This window comes from Lissotriton helveticus, chromosome 9, assembly GCF_964261635.1.
Source record: "Lissotriton helveticus chromosome 9, aLisHel1.1, whole genome shotgun sequence".
NCBI lineage: Eukaryota > Metazoa > Chordata > Amphibia > Caudata > Salamandridae > Lissotriton > Lissotriton helveticus.
In genome coordinates, this window is record NC_136070.1 from 176,885,393 (window position 1) to 176,908,826 (window position 23,434).

Here is a 23,434-nt window from a genome sequence, read left to right on the forward strand (position 1 = left end):
CTGGGGGACAGTGTATGGTCTAAGGTTTTGGATACTAGGCATTTGCTGTCCTCAGGACGGATAGGACGTCCATTATTGACTCCAGTATCGTCCCTGCGATTGGGACCAGGTGAGTGCATAACAGAAAGCCAAGCCTTGCATGTTTCCACCGCTTGGACGATACGGCTCACCAGATACTCGTTCAGAACCTGGCCTTGACCCTGTCTGAAAATAAGATACCCAGAGTGTTTTAGATCTAGCAAGGGCTGTAGGGGATGCACAGCATGAAGTTCAGTCCTTGTGACTGAAAAGCTTAAGGATGAACTAGTCGGATGTCGGCCTCACCACTCTCCATGGTTATCTGTTACCAGAAACGGTAATCCTGTTCATGTCACAGTTACCACTTCAGTCCCAGTGCATTTGACCCCACTGTATAGTCTCAGAAGTTGGGATCAGGTGAGCGCATGACAGTTTGAGGGGGTTTGTCACAGACATCTGACTTTGACAGGCGCCACGTGGCAAGAACCCAGTTAGTTTCTTTGCAGACATACTCACACCAGGAAAAAATCTTGCAAAAAGAGTTGGCAAACGTCATCAAAAAAGCTCAGTAGCTCGATTCAGACATAGAGCTGAACAACATCCCATTCCGGTGCGCAGGGGTACTTCTCAAATATCGTCCGGTTAGGTTCAAACTGAGGTTGCATGGTGGAGGAAAAACAATGGATTAGGATACGGTTCAGAGCGATCTCCAGTGGCTGAGATTAATTCAAGCTTTCCGTCCATCACTTTGTTTTTTGATGCTAACAATCTTCTGGGCCCAGTCTGAAGTCAAGGTAAAGTCTAAGGTAAGGTTTCTGACTATAAAAGTCTCCATCAGATAGCTCTGCTTCCAGATGTTTTAAAGGCCATACTTACTGTCTTTGCAAAGCATGTTTGAACTGCCATACTTATTCAGAGAGAGCATAGTCAAGTGCATTTATTCAGTTATTACGTTACTACATGACTTTCTTAACAAAATAAGACTAACGTGGAACAATAGTTAACTTTAATAATATGTAATTGGCAACTGAATACCAGTTTGAACCTGTACATTGGAAGCAAGCAAGTTTACTTAAGTGTTTAAACATTTTGTACAGACAAACAACATGCATTCTATCGTTCAACACGCACCTGATGCAAAGCCTTCAAGTCGATCTTCTGACCCTCTAGCTTCGAGTAAAACTCATCGACAGCCTAGAAAAAAAAGAGAAGAAAAACAGGGAATGATGAAAACTAGCCTAGGTTGAGAAGTAGGCAGCTTGAGATCAATGGCATGTTCTCTTTTATGCAAATATATATTTATTGTGGGAGAAGAAAACAGAAAAACCCTAGATGTGTAAGCAATTGATTTGATGGCAGTCAAGCAAGATAATGGTTTAAATCGTGAATCATTAAACTACAGTTAAAATAACAGTTTTTACATGACAGTTTCCACACTCACCACTGTGTAGCAGAGGCACCATCTCTGTCAAAATGGCAGAGGGAAAGCACTAAATGTTTTTACCGCAATGTTGGTAGTGCATACTCCCAGAAAGTGCCTTTCACTGCCATGGGAGTAGCCACTTTGGGGAGGAAAAAAATGGGGGAAATTCCAGCACGTCCATGGTAGATTTTTTGCCGGAGCGCCAGGATGTTTCCTGAAAGGCGGTGCACATTGTCAAACATTTACATAACAAGGTGAACTAATAGGCCTGTGTGATTGTTTTGCTAGTCAGCAGTAAGCAGGAGCGAATTCTGAAGAGAATCGGACATTTTCAGAAGATCCACTTCCGTTAAAAATGCACCAAAAAAAGCAAATTGTAGGCTGTACTTCCGAAGGGTCCACAGATTGCAGTCTGATTGTTGGCTCCCAGACTAAATGTAGGCTGTTGCCCCATGGTTAATCTAACTTGTCAGCAGCCAATCAGAATGAGCCTAAACGAGGGCTGATTGGTTAAAAGGGTTGCCAATCAGATTGCTAAAAAAAAAGGCAATCTAATCTGCCTGGTTCGCTATCTACCTGCAAAGCTGATTCTATGTCAGGAAGCGGGGGCGAAGGTCGAGAAGCTTATCTTGGCAAGCTCTCCAAGAACGATCTATACCCTTCTTAGGGTCCTTCATATATTTAGCAAAGAAAGTGCACAATTTCAGGTCTATCTCAGGGGTAGCCGTAACACCATTAGGTAGGGAAGTCCTAGGGCACTCCGACCTGAGGCGAGACCTCACTTCCTGATTCAGGGGCTGTCTGATCTTAGCGGCAACATAGACCGCAGTCTTCTTATCGGGAACCCATTCAGTGGAACGCGGACGAAAGATACAGGTAGGGTCGAACATGTCCGGATGAACCGGCTCGCCTTCGCCTTGTTCTGAACAAGAAGGCCTAGGACGCCAAGACCTGCCCGAATCCATCAAATCCTCAGAGGAACTGTCATAATCCTCAAAGACATCATCGTCTTCACCCTCTCTGCCTTCGGAAAACCCTTCCTCAGGGTCAAAATCTGGGGTGGCATCGCCACCAGTATATCCGGGTGAGTCTTCCTCCCGGTAGGGTGCGCTTCTTAACGTGCGCGCACTCTTATGGAAGACCTCAGCAAGTTTACTGAAGCCTTCCAGGTGCCCCGCGTCACGCTTAACGGATTTGCGTGGCACCACAGAGTGAATGCCACTAGGCCCAGCCCCACTGTCTCCCAGGATACCAGAGTTAGTTTTAAAAACATGAGCAGGCAATTTATTAACGCTGTCTTGCAGAGGAGCAAGCGCCTGGGCAATGGCCGAAGAAAGGAGCTTGTCAACCTCTGCAGGAGAGCGAACCTGGGGGGTCTGTCCCTCAGTATCTGGAGCTGACACATAGTCATGGTCATGACGTGACTGCATTATCAAAGAAGGCCGGGCACCCATAAACTGACACACCCTTTCAATGTATAAAGGGTCCCCCGAACACAAGTGCCCTGTCCTGTAAATACCAACTGAAAGAATTGTTTCCCCTTATACTCTGGACTGAATTGATAATAAGCAGGAAAAACAACCAATTCTGCCAATGTGGGCAAAGCCCGTCCAAACCTACCGCAAACGCGGTGTCAGTGAAGGGGGGAGGAGGCATCAAACGAAAAGCGCTAAGCCTCTTGCGCGTTTCCACCAAGCGCGCGCGCAAAGGGCGCTGTGGTGAAAGCTGAAGGCACCGGCAGCACGGCTGACAGACAGCACCACACGGCGCACGCGCACAGCAAAAGACGCTCGAGTCGAAGCCTACCGCGTCGGACAGCAAGCGGGAAACCCACGACAACAAACAAGTATACAAGTCAAGAAACAAAGCTGCCAACAACAAGAAACTACCCACGCCACAGTCCCGAATGCGCAATAGAAATAAAGGGGCTTAACTGACGGGGCAGCAATGAAGAAAGAGGAAGAGGAAGGACTATGTCGCAGGAGTTCCTATATGCACTTGGCTGGACTGTGATTGGTGGACTGGTTGCCATGGCTATCGCTGTGCCTCATGGGTTATGTAGTTCATGGCTGTTTTTTCTGTTATCTTTTAACTTGCTGTCAAATAAATGAAGAAAGGATATGCATAATACTCACCTTCGCGTCCTTAATAGAATTGAAACTTTCCTTTGTGATAACTAGGAAATTTCTCATTTTACTCTACAGGCAAAACAAAACAGCGTTGAAAATGCAATAGGTCTCGCCTTTAAGTTAAAGCCATTTGGTTTGCTAATGGTATTGTATAGCAAAGCAAATGGCTTTAACTTAATAAAAGACGGGACCTATTGCATTTTCAATGCTTGTTCTCATTTGTTCCGTGAGTGGCACTGCAGTCACTTCTTGCAGTTCAGGCCACAGCAGCTCTTCTCCACTGGGGCTGTGAGAGATGGTGCCGCATGCTTCTTTGCAGTCCCCTCTGCATGCACTGCTTCTGGTGAGGTTGTGGGGCGGCATTGCAGGCTTTGTATACATTTTAAGCAGGCTTAGCCTCAGGCTGCTTGAGGTTTTTGTTTTTTGTTTTTTGCTTTGCCGGGTGCGGTGTGGCGAAGCAGCAGCTATCTGAGCGGTAGCTGCTTCTTTTCACAAGGCTGCAGCAGCTTTCCTGATGCTGCGGGCCTCTGGAGATGCCAGTGCAGGAGTTCTTGTGCCTGTGACAGGCTTTACTCATGGTCTTGCAGGGGTCTTGCAGCAGTCCCACAGCGGGGCACGCACAACGCTGGTGGGTGGCAGCTGTCTAGTTCACACATGGAGGTCAGCTGCCGAGTGTCACTTTGAGCCAGTGAGGCCAGGCAGCTTGTCTTCTACCAGTCTTAACCTTGGTCGGGCTGTCACACATGCGTCACCCTGGTTAGTGGTACCTCTTTAAGTGTAGGTCATGGCAGTCTTGCTAGTGCTGTGGACCGTGCCTTACAATGCAGGCGCTGTCCTTCTCATGAGTGGGGAGGGGGGGTGAGTCACTCATTTTCGACGCTGCAGTCTGTCTGCACTTCCTTCATCTGTGGTGCGTTTTCTCGCTGTGCCAGACGGCTATGTGCAGACACCTCGGATACAGCACTGGCTGTGACACGTATGCAAATTTCACTTTGTTGCTTGGTGCCTACGGTTCTACATGCCGGCCCTAGGCCCACATGCTACTAAAACAATGCATACAGGCTCGCACGACATAACACTGTTGTTATTGCCAATGCTTATAAATTATAATCATTTGGTTTCTGATACTTATGTTTTTGCATCACTACAAATAGCAACACTACACACCCCGGCATACAAAACCCACTATGAATATGCTTCTAATGGGTGAAATTGGAAATCTCTCTTCATTGTGCACGTCGGTTATTCTGAAACGGAACGAAGCCCACGACCTAGTAAAACGCTGGTCATATTTATTTTTCATAAATGTAGCATGTGTAGCGATTTTTCAGGCACGGGGGTGCGAGCTCACGGCGGATACCTCGCACCCCAGCGCACAGACATCCCCAGGGGTGACAGTGGGGCGCTCTATAAATGCTGATTGATTCTTCCATGTGTCTCGGAACACCAGGGGGGCCCTGCTGTAACCTGTGCTCTGCTGCCCATCCTCAGGCTGACGAGGCACATGACTCTAACCTATTCATGCTCTAGCAATAGCATGGGTGGTTTACGGACCCTTCCCCTCTCTGCAGTGTCTCGGCCTGACAGTTGCTGTCTTCAACTGATGAAGCTCATTTTTTTTTGGGTGCATATTTATATAGCGCGAACACGACCCGAAGGTATTGGAGCACTTTACACGCACATCCCCTTTCCCCACAATCGGCAGCGAGAACAGTATCAACGTAACAGCAGCAGCAAAGCTAAGAAATTATTTCCGGAGCAGTGGGAGCAGTTTCTAGCTCTATTGTAGTTCCTTCCGGGGCAGCAGCAAGGATAGCTACTTCTGGAGTGGGCGGAATATCTTTTTCTGGGGATTGCAATTTATTTATTTAACACCAATTGCTGGTTTTACGAGACACTACAACACCGAGGACACTCCCAGCACCGCCCAGAGCTTGTCAGCCAGAATAAACTAGCGTCCCCTTTTTCTGTCTTCGTATACAATTTATTTAAAAGTTTCATATATCGGAGGACACCGGATTTAAGGTCCCTTGTCTGGAGGTAAGGCTGAAGTCTGGGGACTTCTCAACTTATTGGCGACAGGCTGGGTGCATGTGTGCGTTATAGTGCTAAGAGGAAGTAGGAGGGCGCGTAATTAGCAAAGCATCTACTATAATCAACCAGGTAAGCTGAACCTGTGTGCTTTGGAGTGGACGTTGAAGTGTGTGTGCTCTGCATATTCCATACATGGTACCATTTTAAAGAAGCGCTCTGAAAGCGAAAGAGGATCGCGCCAGAGCTTGTCTTTTTGGGGCCATGTGTTAGAAACACATGGCCCCATAAAGATAAGAAACCTTTTGCGACGCAGGGAAGGCAGACAAGCCTGTACAAGTAGGCCGTCTCAAAAACAGAAAGGTATACGTCACAAAAAGCTCTTTTCTAATGGCTGGCCACCGTTTAGCATAAACGGTGACGCCAGCCAATGGGAAAGAGGGGCGGGCTTAAAATCCTTAAGTGAAAGTCCTCCAAAACATTAAATCTCGCAGAGCGCGCTGCGCATGTGCGCGGCAACGCTAGTCGAGACCTAAAAAGGGGAAAAGGGGCCAATTTCACAAGTTTTGCGTTTTTGGCACTACCTTTTGCCATCACTTATGACTATCATATGGGGTGCGGTTTCTCAGACAGCTGGAAACAAAGGCCATGTTTCCCTTATCTCTATGCTCTGGTCGAAACCTTGTCTCTTGCCACTTCATCTACAAGCAGGACCAAGACTGTTGCCGCCACATGCTCTCTCTGCAATCCACCTCCATCAGATTGCATGTAACGACAGGTTAGCATATCTAGTTTTGCTCTCCCTCTCACAAGATCTAACTAATCATCAAACACTTGATAAACAAAAGAAAGACTTAACGTCATTCCTTTAGCATCATTTAGCAAAACTGATCAACCATATTCATGCAGCTCTTGCAGAGATTGCGATCATCTTGTTCCTCCACCATTTTATGACAAACTGCCTGTTACCATCCTCTTCTAAACCATCCCCCTACACCTTGTGACAACAACTTCATAATCAGCAATGACAGCCAATCTGTTTCTTGGAATATTCTATACTTCATATCTACAGCAGGATGTCCTAAGCATAACAATGGTAGTGCTTTTTAAGCCCCTGCAATCCATGCAACCAGCCTTCTTTCATACTGATGTCCTTAGTAAAATCTGAATAGGCACCCTCTTTTACAACTACAAAGACTGCTCCAATACCTTGTTGAAAGTTTCAAATTCCACATGTGGATGTTTCGCATGCTGAGCAAAGAGAAAGGGATGAAACTCCTCATACCTGTGAAACAAAATCATGAGTGAGAAATATCATAGCAAACACGCTTCAAATAAAATCATTAAATGTAGCGGAAGACAAATCTAGTATATTTACGTAAGAATGTCATCTGTATGTTTGCCAGGCTCCAGGGTCGGTTTCTTCTCTCTTTTTTGTATGATGTAGCCCTGACATAAATAAAATGAGTTTATTAAACCCACATGTTGGACTTAGCTGCTCTTATCTCTCCAATGTATAATGAAGATTACGTTAATTGTGAATTAATGGAAAAATGAAAACTACGACACCGCATTGGAGGAACCCGAATCATAGAAAAACAATTTGAAGGGTAGACAACTTTTTTAAGGATATACAAATATATAACAAATGAAAGGAAGTATTTTAAAGGAAAAATTATTTGAAGGAAACACAATTAAATTGAAAATTATATTAAAATAGAAAACCATAAATAACTAAACAATGTTTTTTTATTGGATTTAAAAAATTGGAATGGAAACAATGGCATACCCATATCAAATTCCAACTATGGAATAACGTTTTAAAAGATTAAAAATACATTTGTTTATTATAATGGCAAAAAACGTATGGTTTCTCAGTAATCTTTTTCTAATTAAGTTGTTTTTCAATGAAAAACATACATCTCATATATATATGTGTGCATGATAAAAAGTGCCCACAGGCTAGAGCTTTTTCATACCTGGCTTGGCAAAGCTCAAATCCCAATGCATGGCTTGAGCGTTAGGAAAACAAAACCAATACTTGTAACAAAATGGGCTTTGGCCATGTAATCTGTCTGGATTTTTTGATTTCTTGATCACCTGGCTTTTGACCTTTTTACTGTGGGTGAGCCTCACAACTGGAGACTCACCTACAGTAAACATACTGTAAATGGACCGCGTGTGTTTGAGACCAGTGTCTGCCTTTTAAGATGCTGCTGTGACGTAGCAAAGGTAAGGGGCACTTGGCTAGTTATGCATGTACACACGTGTGAAGCATGAGTCTGTGAGACTACCGTGGAGCACAGCTCAGTAACTGCGAACAGGTGGCCTGTCACAGAGGAGACTGTGCAGGGTTAGATACTGACCTGCGGTGGGCCTTATAATATTAGTGGACACTCAGAGGGAAAGTCAGTGTGGTTTACTATTTTATTTGCAGTGACACATTTTTATATACATGGGGGAAATCTGCCTTATAGTTCAGTTTTGCTTCCCTTTGCCCAGTGAGGTATCGAACTGGGTAAAGATATGCACCAAGATCAAACCGGCAAGTTCCAAGAAAGTATCTGTACATCTTGTGGGTCATCCAGAACCGTCACATTTCTCTGCCTCAGCTCAGGTTCAGAGCCCAGGCTTTTTGTCACCCTGCTGGGCCAGGTTGATTGCATTGCTCTCCAACATAAGGAACATTCCACGTGTTAGAGTAGGGGACCCGATGATGAAATATGCCACTAGGATACACCAGTGGTGATGATGTTCGCCATTGGCACACTATAGAGTGTGAGGGACTCTAAAAACGCTTTTGTGAGACTTATGAATTGAAATTGGCTATTTGGTTTAACTCTTCTTTAATTCTTCTAATCTGTTAATTAAGTGGCACATTGTACCAGGGATGGGAAATCCTAGACCCACTAAACAAAGGAGGGATCCCAGACCTCTGCAGTCAACTCTTTGAAGTTGTGGTGGGAAAGGCCCACACCGTGATGTCAGCGAGAGGTGGAGCTGGAGCTCCGAGATGTGACCAGTGACTCCTGGGTGGCGTCATTTCGAATAGTCACACCATGCTGTGCAGAAGGGTTGGGTCATGGGGAGGGAACTGGCCAGAACCATTCACCCCCACTTAAAAAGTTTTGCACAAGAGGGAGAGAGTGCTGTTTTTGGGAGTGGGACCCTGGGACCGGGCGGCAGTAACCATGGACAACTGGAAGGAAGAACCCGCTGATAACTCTTGGACTAAGGACTCTGACTACAGTTGTTCCCAGGACTAGTGGGTCTCTCCCTATCAACAAGGAAGCTGGTCCCCTTATACCCCTTAAGGATTAGTTAGGGGAGGAACTGTTCTTCTGTATCCAACAGGAAAGAAGCACCAGAGTAGACAAGAAGAAAGGCTGGCACAGAGAGCCAGTGAAACCAGCTACCTGAAAAGGGTGACACCTTAGAGGGAGCATGCATGGGGCTCCCTCCCCAAAGCTCTGGAGCCCTAGGGATCCCAACCCTGGGCTGGATTTGTACCAGGGATCTCAGCAACTCATCGCTGGACCCCCACCACCAAAAGAAGCCAGGGAGCGCCATCTCGCCCCCTCAAGAAGTGGGGAAATATTCCTGGGACCCTAACAAAAGGCCCCCAATGCTACCGAGAAGCGGGAGTGCCATCACGCTCCCCCAAGAAGAGAAGGAGGGCCCAGGACCTCATTTCCATGCCTCCAAGGATCCAGTGGGAGCATCGCTGCACTCGCCGCTGCTGTTGTGGGCCTGCCCTGCTCCCCATCACTACAGTAATAATATCTAAAGAAGAACACCTGACTGCTGATTTATGTACCTGTATTTTATTTAAGCAGGTACAATAAACAGAATCCAGCTATGTATCTTGCATGCATCTACTTGTGTAATTAGTTTGTTATTTTCTAAAATTTTAACATGTTTACACATCTTTCAAAAAATTGGCAAAATCGAGATAAACATTAAAAACCAATATCTAAACATTTTGTGACCAAATCAAATATCAATAAAGTACAAAACATATGCATGAAACATTAATATGATGTGTAGCACCAATTGCAAAGATATAATTTCACAAAAGTTGCGAACATTTCATTTCATTCTAGTCCAACATTTTGGTATCTAAATTAATAACACTTCCACAAATGTCAAACACTACTCTCAAAGTGCCTACGCGTTTCAAGTTCCAGTGTCACGACAAAGCCACTTCAATGGCCCCACAGATTTCTGTAAAACCATGCGGGGAGGAGTAAAAGCAGAAAGCACCAGTATCCTTTTGCGGTTCTCTTGTGGAGTGAGTGAGCTCAAAGAAGGAAGCCAGCCCCACATCTGCAACCCGAGGGACCCTGCAGCCACTGACGCCACACTCTCTGGGAGAGAGCAGCTGGGGAGGCGCGGGACATATCCGGACATTGCGATCAGACGTGCTTTTCACAACTTGTGGGCAGAGATTGCAGTAGAAAGAGAAAGTCAAGCAGTAAAAAAAAAAAAGGATTCCTAATTATCAACAGACTTGAGTATTTTGGAATACCTGCCCCTTCTCACTTTTGTGACACAAACACAGACACGCACACACACACACACACACACATGCACAAACAAACCTCAAACTCTTTTAAGAAATCAGCACTCGAATTAGTCCCAGGCGCCATGGCAAAAAAACAACAAAGTAGTCCCTACATTAAAAGATACCGCCCTGCAGCGTAAGTTAACTGTAGTTGGTCGATGCTGCTTCCTCCTGAAACTGAAGAAAACAGAAGTGATGTATGGGACCAATATGGGACCACTAGCCAACAATGAGCGAGATAAGAAGAGCTATGCCAGATTTCCCCACTGGCAAGCGACAAAACAAAGAGAAACGCAATGGGTTGAGTTTCACTAGTAAAACCTATTACTTGATGCCTCGGAGAGGCAGCGCATGCGCTGCCTATGCCAGACCTAAAAAATGGACTACCTCTTTGAAAAATGCCAAAACTGTGATAAAAATATAGGTTTTAATTTATTCAGCTCAGCATTTTGCTGCAAGTTGGGAAAATGGGAACCTTAGCATAGCAAACTATTCGTTGATACCATTATTAGGAAAAAAACAGACACTTATCCGGAGCACTTTTTCCTATTTTTCCCCAAACACTCAAATTGTGGCTATATTTAGCCTATTTTCTCGGTCTCCCTCCGGGGAATCCACAAAACTTGGGTACTTTTAGAATCTCCAATATGTTCGGAAAAAAGGAATCAAATTTGGCGTTGATAGCTTATGTGGAAAACGATAAATACCCAAAATATCAACTTTGAAAAATATAGAGAGGCCAGAATATCGAATTACCAAAATATAGTTGGATAGAATATCGAAATTGAGGTAAGAAATATCAATTTCCATAATATCGAATTTAAAATATCATTTTCCATAATATCGAAAAAAAATTAGTGTTATGCATGCTAGTATATGTGTTAAAATGACACATTATTTTTGTAATGTATGTTAAAAAAAATTTAAGTAATCAATGTTATGTTATTGAATTTTTGTGTAATTTAATTCCGTAGCGGGTTGTGGGTTTTATGAATTATTAATTATTTTTAATTTAATTTTCCGTTTTAGTTCTGTAGCGGGTTGTGGGTTTATAGCGGAATAGGGTGGGAAGTAATTTAATTGTAATAAAGTAAATATTTATTTTAATTTATTTGGGTTGATATTTAATGTATTGCTAATTAATTATTCATTGGTAATTCATTTTTAATAATTGGTAATTGTTTTTTATTAATTGATAATTATGTTAATTGTATTAATTTATTATTTGGAGTGGGTTACTAGGGGAATAGGGTGCGAAGTCATTTAATTGTAATTAAGTAATTATAGAAATTATTTTTGTGTATTGATAAATAATTTATTGTTAATTAATTAATAATTGGTCAATGTTTTATAACATTACATTTTTGGTATTGAAAATGAATTGGTTGTTAAATAATTATTAATAGGTAATTAATTTTTTATAACACATGTATTGGTATCCATAATTAATTATTAAATATTTTGTGATCGGTAATTAATTTTAATTATTCTTTTATTGGTATTGATAATTAATGTATTCTTATTTAAATATTAAATCATTACTTTACCTACTGTTGAACTGTCTAGAGTGGGAATAGTAATTTTTACCCCTACACTATCCAAAGTTTTCCCTACTGATGCACTCACTGGAGTGGGAATAGTAATTTTTACCCCTAGCTATCCAACGCTTTCCCTACAGTTGCACTCACTGGAGTGGGACTAGAAATTTTTACCCCTATGCTATCCAACGCTTTCCCTACTGTTGCACTCACTGTATTAGGAATAGTAATTTTTTACCCTCCCACTATCCAACAAATTCTATACTTTTGCAATTGTTGGAGTGTTAATACTAATTTTGTTCCCTTAGCTATGTCATGTTTTTAATTTTGTTATATTGTATGTAGTGTAAATTATTAATTAACATAAAAAGTATTACTTTAATTATTATATATTATTTACGTTTATATAATAGGTTTATATATATATATATATATATATATATATATATATATATATATATATATATGTAAATATATTTGTAATAATGTTTTAAATATTTTATAATTAAGATTAAGGGGGCGTGGCCAAGCAGCATGGCCGACAGGACGTGAGCTCCGCTAGCTCCCGGCCTCGGAACCCACAAATCCTGTCTAAATCATCCTGTAAGTGTCTGTAACCGATTGCGGCGGTGGTCGGAGGTCCCCCTCCTGCTAGAGACCCCCCCTGCGAGCGGCGTCGAGGAACGCCGGACCGCTCAGCCGACCCACGGCTTGCTGGAGGTGAGCCCCGGGCCTCTGGCTCCACGAGGCCAGGGTCTGCTGCCGAGTCACCCGCGCCGGAGGTAGAGCAGCCCGATCGCCTGTGGCTCCTGCGGGAACAGGGGCCTTGTCCCGCACCGGAGCCTGTCGTCATCTACGGCTCCTGGCGCGAGCCCTACAACCTGCTGGCTGCCTCCGACCGAGAGCCTTGCTCGTGCCCCGGGCCTCTGACTACGCGAGGTCGGGGTCTGTGGCCTAGCCGGAATTGCCGGAGGTGGTGCGGTCCTGTGCCCCTGGGGCTCCTGCGGGGCCTGGCACCTTGGCCCCACGCCATAGCCTGCTGCTGCCTACGGCCCCTGTGACGGGCCCTTGGGCCTCCTGGTTGCTGCCCCGGACGTGCCTGGCTTGGGTCCCGGGACTATACCTACTTGGGGCCCGGGGTCTGGGGCCTAGTTGAGGATCCTGAGAGTGGCGCGGTCCTGATCCCCGGTGGCTCCTCCGGGACCCGGCGCCCTCCTGCCCGCACCGGACCCTGATGCCCTCTGCGACCCCTGTGGAGAGCCCTGCTGCCTGTTGATTCCTGCCGCGAGTGCGCCATTTCAAGGTAGCCGCTCTGAAGGGCCTTTCCCCCAGCGCCGCATTGCGGACTGAGAGGAGGCTGTGGGTGACGCCGGTGGTGACGGCGAGGGGTCCTTGTCGGCCGGGTGACCCCGTCCTCTGGGTGTCCGGTGGTACAGGGGCTGCCTGCGGGGGTGGCCTGGACACTACTGCCAGAGCAGACCTGGTACTCCTGGAACTAATGGAACTTTTGGCACCCCACATACAAACCAACTCTGATTTTCTTCTGGTGGGGGATTTTAATATCCACAGTGAGATCACCACGTGCATTGATGCACAGACGGTGTTAGCAGACCTGGCCACACTGGGACTTACTAAAAAGAATCAGGGTCCGACTCATTCTGCGGGCCATACCCTCGACTTAGTGCTCTATAACTCTGCAGCTATTAACTGTCTTACCCCCAACCAAGTTGTTTGGACCGATCATTCAGTCATTGTGTTTTACACTCGTGACAACAACAAAGCCAAAACTATCTATAAGAAGTTGGCCAATGTCAGAAGGCCTTGGTATAGATTAACCCCTGACAAATTTAGGGCCAACTACTCGGAACCTAAGTGGGAAGCATTTGGTGATGACGCCACCTTAGCTCTAAAGGCTTTCAGTGATGCTGTATTAACAACTATCAACCATGTGGCCCCACTGAGAACCTATAAACCACGACCGGCTCCCAAACAAGAAGTCTGGTTTACGGGAGATCTTAGGCAGCAAAAAAAGATCATGAGAGGGTTGGAGAAAAAATGGAGAGTCACACATAAGGCAGACGATAAGGAGAATTTCAGGAGGTCGTCCAAAAAATATCACAAGGCGATCCGAGCTGCCAGGAAACAACACATAGCAGCCCAATTATCAGATGCTGGCTCCAATGCAAAACTCCTGTACTCAATTCTGCAGACTTTCACCAAGCCCGCTGCCTGTGACACTGATGGGGTCGAATCCCAAGAAATCTGTGATAACATCTCACAGTTTTTCGTAAGGAAAATTGACGCCATTTATAATAAAATATTAACATCCAAATCCCCCTCTTATGACCCAGTGACAACAACTGACTGTCAAATCCCGTCATATACCATGACTCCAGACAATGAGGCTAAGACGCTTATTGCCTTCCCACCTATCTCTATGGAAGAGCTGACTGCCCTTGCCATGCAAACAAAGAGTGGGTGCCAGTCTGACATCATCCCAGCACGTATTATGCCAACTTTGCTGGAGATTTTGGGGGCTGGAATACGGCAGATAGTTAACATATCTCTGCTTACTGGGGAAGTACCGCTGGAATGGAAACAGGCACTTGTGAGGCCTCTGCGCAAAAACAACGCGATTCCGTGGTCTGAGTTGACGAATCTGAGACCGATCTCCCTTCTCCCTTTTTTAGGGAAGCTTGCGGAGAGGCACGTGAATCAGCATTTGTCGAAATTCATTGAACACGCGGGTGCACTGGACCCTTCCCAGTCGGGCTTTAGACCCAGACACAGTACTGAGACTGCCTTGCTGTCTGTCGCTGACAATCTCCAGAGGCTACAGGACAGGGGTTATTCCGCTGTTCTGGTGCTTCTGGACCTGTCAGCGGCGTTTGACACTGTGTCACATGACATCATGACCTCCAGACTAGTTGACATCGGTCTGGAAGGCAAGGCCCTGGCCTGGCTCAGGAGTTTTTTCAGCGAACGCACCCAGAGAGTCATCCTGGGACCATATCAATCAGAGGAGGTGGTGATCTCAAAGGGGGTGCCACAGGGCTCTTGTTTGAGCCCTACGTTATTTAACATCTATGTGGCCCCCCTAGCGAACATCATGAGATCCCACGGGTTCATTCCGGTTTCATACGCGGATGATACCCAACTCCTCTTCCCTTTTAAAACTATGACTCCTGAGGTGCGGGCCTCCTTCGCCCAAGGGATGAAGGAGGTGTCTCGCTGGATGGCAGCCAACTATTTGCAGTGCAACGTCTCCAAAACGGAGGTTATGCTTTTCGGAGAGGCAAAACGGTTGTGGACCCCGGACTGGTGGCCTCAAGACCTTGGCCCGGTCCCTGTGCCCAAAACCGTGGTAAAAGACCTGGGAGTCAAACTGGACCATGAGCTCACCTATACACAACAAACTAACCAAGTGGTGGGCTCATGCTTCCATGTCATAGGGCTTCTCAGGAGAGTATTCCCCCTGCTACCAGATACCACCAGGAGAACGTTGGTCCAGTCCTTAGTTTTAAGCAGGCTGGATTACTGCAACGGGTTAATGCTAGCTGCCAATGAGGGCATCTTTGCTAGATTGCAGGTTGTGCAAAATACGGCTGCACGACTGGTACTGAATGTCCCGCCCCGCACTCCCTCAAAACCACTGTTGGCCAAACTGCACTGGCTTCCAGTTAGGCAGAGGGTGATGTTTAAGATCTGCTGCGTCATCCACAAATGCCTAACTGGAACTGGTCCTGGTTACCTCACTGAGAAATTTATCCCCTATGTGCCGTCCAGACTCCTGAGATCGGGAGATCAGGAACTATTATGTGTTCCTAGGGCCATGAAGGCAAGAAAGGGGGAAAGAGCCCTATCGGTAGCAGGTCCAAAGTTGTGGAACCTACTCCCTAAGGAAATCAGAATATGTAGGGAACATTTCCCTTTTAGGAAAAAGCTGAAAACATTCCTCTTCAAATCCCTAACTGACTGATCTCCTGCCTAGTTTATTAAAATGTTGACGAGTCTTTTCTGTTCTTTGGTTGTGCCAAAGGCGCGGAGATATTCCTTCGGGAATCGATTCATAGCGCCATACAAACCTGGAAATAAATAAATAAAGTGGAGCTGACCCGTGGACATGTCCACCCTTTCGCGAGAGGATTGAGAGACCAGGGGGCCCTCTGGTGAGTGACATTCTGCATCCTGACCCTCCCCTCCTCCGCGACTTACCTGTTCTGGGAGCCGACATATCGAGGGGGACTGGTGTGTGGTGTGGCTCCGCTCCTCCAGACTGCGGCTGCTGGGGCCTGGACTTTGCCTCATTCCACGCTCGGTGCCTAGGGGCCCGCTACATCCCTGTGCCCGTTGGCTGAGTATCGACTGGACCATCGGTTCGGAGGGTGCCCGGCGCTGTTTTTACCTGCGGGGGACCCCCGTGTGGCCCTGGCCATGCGTAAAGACAGAATGGCGCGTGCCTCACAGCCCAACACCATCACCCAATACACCACGCAGCGGCTGCCCTCCCAGCGGATTACATGCCAGTCGGGCCAGGATGAGGGTGCGGAAGGCCCTGGGGAGCCTACACGGGCGGAATTGTTGAAGGCCATACAGGGCTCACATACTGCGCTGGAGAGGCAGATCGAAACGGTCTCCATTGACGACAACCTGCTTCGCACTGACCTTCGGAAGGTTGCTGATAAGGTCACTGATGCTGAAGGGAATATTGTGGAGCTACAGGGAGAGGTGGCCACTCTCAAAAAGACAGTCACGCACCTCACGCACCTCACGGCCTCACGGCTGCGACTCGAGCTCTGGAACGGAGGGCTGAAGATGCGGAAGGGAGGGCCCGCCGCAGTAATATTCGAGTTCTTGAGGTGCCGGAACGGCTGGAGGCGGGGAACGCCGAATGCTTTCTGGAGACATGGATCCGAGGAAAGCTGTGCCCGGTGGGCCTCTCTGACGTCTTTGTGATCGAGCGAGCGCACCGCGCTCTGATCCCGCCACAGCGCCCCGGGAAGCCTCCGCGAGCTTTGATCGTCAAAATACTGAACTATAAGGACCGCGATTGTATACTGCGGGCGGCACGGGAATCAACGGATCTCACCATCGAGAATAGCCGGGTGTCCAGCTACCCTGATTACACGCAACAAGTCCAGGAGCAGAGGAAATCCTATTTGGGAGTGAAAAGGAAGTTCCGCGAGATGCAGCTGCAATATATGCTATTGTACCCCGCAAAACTCAAGGTGCTCTCACAGGGGAAGGCGCACTTTTTTGACTCCCCTGCGGAGGTTTGGGAATGGCTGGAAATCTGGGGAGACGACCTGCCCCCCGGAGAGCGGGGGGGGGACCCCGGGAGACCTGGGGAACACGACCTTCACGGAGACGACGTGGCAGACGGAGGCGAGGATCTGAGTCGGCTGACGCAGTGGAACCTAGGATTACGGTGGGCAGGGACGGTGCTATGCTTCTGGAGCCGTTGCCAGATGCGCTTGACTTGGGGGACCCGCATCAGGTGGACCCCGAGGAGGTCCTGGTCCCTGACACCCTACAAGATACGATACAGAATAAGCTACATTCTACCTCTGTGGTCCCGGAAACCGGAGGAACTGAGTTGTTGCAGGTACCGGTTTCATCTTGAGGTGATATGACTCCAGGCTGTCCTATATTTTTGACCTGCTGGCCTGGGTATGGGCCGCACTCCTGCTTGAGAACTGCTGTTGGCTCCGTTAGACAACTGCTGCATGCCTGCCTTGCAGAGCCTCCTTTGTTTCTGTTCTATATGGGTGATCTGTGGAGAGATTGGGAGGGGGGGGGGTTGCTTACCTGTTGGAACGATACTTAAGTTGCACTGTTCGCACGGGGAAGGTACGACTAATCTTTGTTGGGTCCGGTAGGGGGCTTGGGGGGGGGGATGATTGGTGTGGTTGAGTGTGTGTGTGGTGTGGGGTGTATGGGGTGGCTGTGTACGTCCTGGCACTGGCAGGGGTAGGGCGGGGTGGCATGTCTTGTTGTTGCGCTACTCCTGCTCGTGGGAGGGGGTTCTTTAAAGTTTGAGTGGTTTGGGGAATTGTGGGGTCGGAAGGGGTTCTGCGGGGAAACTGTTTTTCGCATCGTGTGTACCATTGTTCGTGCCCCTGGGAGGCTGCTTGCGGATGCAGGAATTGGTTGCCCGGATGGGCGTGGCCACTGCTTGTGGGATACAAAATTTTGACTTGGAACGTGCGTGGTTTGGGCACTTGCACTAAGCGCCATAGAGTACTGTCCTTTCTCCGCCGCCATGGGGTTTCTGTGGCGTGCTTGCAGGAAACGCATCTAAGTGACGAAGGTGCCCTTAAATTGGCCAAGAAGTGGAGGGTCAGATGTTCCATTCCTCCTTCTCTACCTATGCTAGGGGGGTCCTTATCTGGGTGGCACCCGGGGTTCCCCTGGCGGTCCAGTTTGTTGAAGCGGATATTGAGGGCAGGTATATATTGTTGCGGGTGAAGCTGGATGGGAGGGATTTCCTGCTGGTGAATTCTTATGCACCCAATGTAGATGATCCGAGTTTCTTCTCCACCTTACAGGAGCTTCTAGTGTCAGATTTAGATGCCCCCCTCCTATGGTTTGGTGATTTTAATTGTGTACTGGATCCACTCCTGGACAGGCATCCTCCCCGCGCGGGCACGAAACCACGGATGGCGGCACGTCTCCAGGAGGTGATGGATAACCTGGGTGCGGTCGATGTATGGCGCCTCGGTAATCCAGGACTGAAGCTGTACACTTGTTATTCCCCCACACACAATACACATAGTAGGCTCGATAGAGTCCTTGCTGCCAATGTCGATCCATCCCTTGTCTTGACGGTCACCCATCAGGCTAGGTTTTTGTCCGATCATTCGCCCGTGACATGCGTTCTGCAATGGGCAGACCGGTCCTCCCGTCCACGGACCTGGAGGATGCCGGGAGATCTCCTGCAAGATCCGGCGTGTGATGGTTGTGGCTGTTCCACTCCAAGGCTGACCTGGTCTTTATGTTTCGCGTGAAATCTGATGCCATTTGTTGTCTGGAGGTGCATGTTGCAGCATCTCTATGTGATTGTCACCATATTTGTGCCTGTGATCTTGAGACGGATTACGGTGAAGCGTGCCCATGCGGCCAATCGTTGGTTCACCCCCGACCTCAAGGAGAAGAAGCTGGCCGCACGCAGAGCAGAGCGCGTATGGAGAAGAGAATACTGCCCCGCCAAAAAAACCACCTATCTCTCTGTGCTCAAAGTTTACAAACAAAGCATACTTGATGCCAAGACCCTGTTTTACTCAAACAGGATATTGGCAGCCGAATCTCAATCCAAAGAGATTTTCGCCACAGTACATGAGCTTGCCTCATCTAACAGAGCCACGGCCTTGATCCCCCCCTCCCAACCACTCTGCGACTCCCTCAATGATTTTTTCATTGACAAGGTCGCAACGATCAAGGCTAAAATCTCTCCTCCCTCCTCGGCCTTCATCAACCCCTCCCCCCCGGTTATCACTTCCAAACTCACGTCCTTCCCCCCTCTGACCACAGCTACACTCTTTCCTCTGCTTCAAAAGGTAAAGTCGGGCTCACCCCTAGACTTTGCCCCCGCTCGTATCTTGCGAGAGGTCTTCCTACACTGTCCTACCCCTCCCCTCACACTCTTAAATGACTCACTTAAATCCGGAGTTGTCTCCACTGCCCATAAATTTGCGGCAGTTATCCCCATTCTAAAAAAACCTGGTGCCGACCCTTCATCTCCTTTAAATTACCGTCCCATTTCCCTTTTACCCTACTTGGCCAAGGTCTTGGAGACCCACGTAACCAGCACCCTGAGCACCTACGTGGAAGCCAACCACTGCCTCTCCCCCCGGCAGGCGGGCTTTCGCCCCCTCCACTCGACGGAGAAGGTAGTGATCTCAGTGATGGACAGCCTACGCGAGGGCATTGATACCAACGTCCCCCAGGCCCTCATTCTTTTAGACCTATCCGCCGCATTTGACACGGTGGACCACTCCATCCTTCTCACCCGTGTCAAGGCGGCGGGTATAGAGGGCCTGGCCCTCGCCTGGCTCAAGTCCTTCCTGAGTGACAGGGCTCAGGCAGTCCATCTTGCTGGTTTCACCGCTGCCTCTCGTAAGGTCGCATGTGGAGTTCCCCAAGGCTCTTCCCTTTCCCCTCTTTTGTTTAATTTATACATCTACCCCCTCATTTTTATGTTACAGCAGCTCGAGGTCACGGTGTTCAACTACGCCGATGACCTCCAGCTAATTTTCAACCTTTCCCACCCCTCCTCCTCTGCTTCAAATGTCCAATCCGTCATGTTATTCATCCAGGATTGGATGAACTGCAACCACCTCAAACTCAACCCAGACAAGACGGAGTTAGTCTTGACTAGAGGTGGTTGCAGCCCCTGGTCCCCTTTCCACTGGCCCCCTTCACTTGGTGTTCCCCCACCCCCAGTCCCCAAGGTCAAGACCCTCGGCATCCTCCTGGATCCCTCACTTTCCGTCCACTCCCAGGTCAGCTCAGTTGTTTCCTCTTGTTTCTTTTCCCTTCGAATCATCAGAAAGATTTCTCGTTTTTTTTCTTTACCCGCCCTAAAGATTATAGTGATGGCCATGGTGCTCTCGCGCCTCGATTACGGGAACATCATTTACAACGGCGCTCCAGCTTACGCCATTCGCCGTCTGCAGCTAGTGCAGAACCAGGCTGCCCGCCTGATTCATGGCCTGCCTAAATACCACCGAGCCACTCCCTTACTGCAGGCATTGCACTGGCTGCCGGTGAAAGAGCGTGCCTTGTTTAAACTTGGTTGCACCACCTTCCAGGCTAAAACAGGCACCGCCCCGGAATTCATTTGTTCTGCCATCACCCCCTACATTCCTGGACGAGAGCTTAGGTCCACTCACCAGGCTCTGCTAACTATCCCCCGCTTCAGTAAGAAAAAGACTGGTGGTACGAAATTTGCAGTACTTGCTCCTTCGTTTTGGAACTCCCTTCCTTTGGAACTCCGCATGTCATCTTCCTACATGGAATTCCGGAAGGGTCTCAAAACTTTTCTTTTCTCTCGAGCCTACAATGCTTAATCCCCCTCTGCTCCTGCCCGCTTCTCTCAATCCAACAGCGCCATGAAACCGCATGGTAAAAGTGCGCTATAGAAAAGTTTTTAAATTCAAATTAAATTCAAATTAGGACGGGACCATCTGGAGACAACCCTACATTCTTATCTTGATCTGAATTGGGGAGATGGCAACATACCCTATGCGACCAAATGGGACGCTCTTAAGGCGGTTGTGTGGGGCGCATGTATGGGCCTGACTTATGGAGTCCGGAGACAGCTGCTCCGTGAGCTCGAGTGCGCTGAGGAGCGCCTCCGCCACTGTCAATCATTGTCGGAGCCGGATGTGTCGGATCTGGACTCTGAAAGGACGGCCCGTGAGGGCGTTCACGATATCCTTACCCGGCTGGATAAGTTTACTCTCTGCCGCTATCGCCAGCGACTCCACCGTGAGGGGGACAAATCCGGCCGACTATTGGCCTGGATCCTCCGGAGGGAATCGGCACCTGCGCGGATCGTGGCGTTGAGAGACTCCACTGGGGACCTGGTGCACTCGGAGAGGGACTTCCTCGCGGTGCTTCGCACGCATCTACAGACGGTATATACCGCGGACCACCTAGTAACGGAGGCATCGTATCAGTCATACCTTCGAGGTTTGACTCTCCAGACCCTCTCTCGGGCGGACGCGGAGGAACTCGACGCTCCATTGACGCTCCAGGAGGTCAAGATGGCGTTGGCTGCCCTACCATCGGCTAAGACACCCGGTGGGGACGGTTTCCCCCCGGAATTTTATCGAGCATTTGCGGATACCCTCGCTCCCTGTCTCCTCCAAACTTACCATGAGGCGCTGGAGAGTGGCACGCTCCCTCCCACCATGCAACAGGGTGAGGTTTGCATGATTCTAAAGCCGGGCGGCGATAGCTGTGATCCCGCGGCCTATCGGCCTATCACTCTAATTAATACCGATGCCAAGGTCCTCACTAAGGTCTTGGCCATGAGGCTGGCACCGCATATGGTGCACTTAGTCCACCAGGACCAGTGCGGGTTTATCCCGGGCCGCAACACCGCCATGAATCTTCGGCGCTTGAACCACGTCCTCCATGAGGTGCGTGATAGGGAGGTTCCTCAGGTACTGGTGTCGATAGACCTTGCTAAGGCCTTTGATACTGTCAGCTGGGGGTACCTTTTGGAGGTGCTTCGTATGGCTGGGGTGGGACCCCTTTTCTGCGCTTGGATCCGACTCCTTTACAGTGCGCCTACAGCCAGAGTCAGACTCGGAGCGGCCCGATCGGAAGAATGGCGACTGGGCAGGGGCACCCGCCAGGGGTGCCCCCTGTCGCCGCTTCTATTCGCACTAGCGATTGAGCCCCTGGCGATGTCGCTCCGAGCGGAGATGGCACCCTGGGGGATACGAGTGGGAGACGCAGTGCACTTGGTTTCATTATACGCCGATGACGCGCTGTTCTACCTTGCCTCCCCCCGGGAGTCGCTGCCACTCCTATTGCAGCACTTGGATCGCTTTGGTGCGGCCTCTGGTCTACGCCTTAATCCAGAGAAGTCCTTGATCTTCCCTTTTGCGGGATGTGGTGAGGACCCTAGAGTGGGTTTTCCACCCCTGAGACTTAGGTGGGAAACGGAGGCCTTTCGATACCTGGGAATTCAAGTGGCCGTATCGGATGAGCAGTTGCTGGCGCGAAACGCCGACCGAGTCCTCAGTTCCTTATGACAGTCCGTGTCCTTTTGGAATACACTCCCACTTTCTCTCATGGGGCGATTGGCCATCTCGAAGATGGTGATGTTGCCCAGAGTGTTGTATACCTTACAGAATTCCCTGTGCCCTCTCCCTCCTCGTATATTCCGCACCCTTGATACGCTACTCACCTCCTTACTTTGGGCGGGTGGACGCAGAAGAGTTGCATTGCGCACGGTGGTCAGGCGCTGGGAGGAAGGAGGCCTAGAGGCCCCGAGGTTCGACCTCTACTACTATGCGGCCCAGCTGCTACCAGCCGCGAGCTGGTTTGCAGGTACGGACAACTGGGAGTTGCAACTACTGGCGGGCAGAGCAGATGAGAGGACCCTACAGGTGGCCCTGATGCGTGGTAGGGGAGCGGATCCCTCCCTACCATACATTGTTCGACACACTGCCGGCCTTTGGCAGCGAGTAGTGGAGCGAGTGCTGCGGCGGGCCCCATTTCATAGGGAGCTCCCGGTGTGGATATTGGCACCGGTGACGTTGATGGAGGAACACATGTTGTTCCGGGAATGGCACGACGGAGGCTGTGAAACTTTAGCGGATCTGTATCCCGACGACTCATTCGTGACCCTGGAAAGGGCTACTGAGGCCTTTGGTCTTACTGGGGGACAGTATCTCCATTATAGAGCCCTACAGGATATGGCGAGGACGGCCTGGCCGCAATATCCGGAGGCGCCTCCGATGTCCCATACCTTGAATATCCTATTGTCGTGTGGCAGGGGACAGCGACTGATAACACTGTTATACACGGCGATGAGATGTGATTCCACCCCCCCGATCGCCCCGTCCTGGGCAGCATGGGAAGCGGATCTCGGGGTCGCCTTAGACCCGGGACAACGCAAGCGAATTGGGACACTTACCAAGAAGGTGTCGTGTAACGCACGTTTCAAACTGCTACACTTCCATTTTGTGCATCGTACTTACATAACCCCAGTTGC

At 48.8% G+C, this 23,434-nt stretch overlaps 1 protein-coding gene across 1 annotated transcript in view; it reads right to left on the reverse strand.

The window, feature by feature from the left end:
- NEMF (nuclear export mediator factor) overlaps positions 1–23,434 on the reverse strand; it is a 546,593-nt gene that overhangs the window by 297,510 nt on the left and 225,649 nt on the right. Inside the window, exons 9-11 of the mRNA XM_078659711.1 lie at positions 6,980–7,050; positions 6,811–6,886; positions 1,150–1,212 (exon numbers count right to left, since the gene is read on the reverse strand). Of these exons, the coding sequence (XP_078515837.1) occupies positions 1,150–1,212; positions 6,811–6,886; positions 6,980–7,050 (210 nt within the window). The remainder of the gene's footprint in view (positions 1–1,149; positions 1,213–6,810; positions 6,887–6,979; positions 7,051–23,434) is intronic.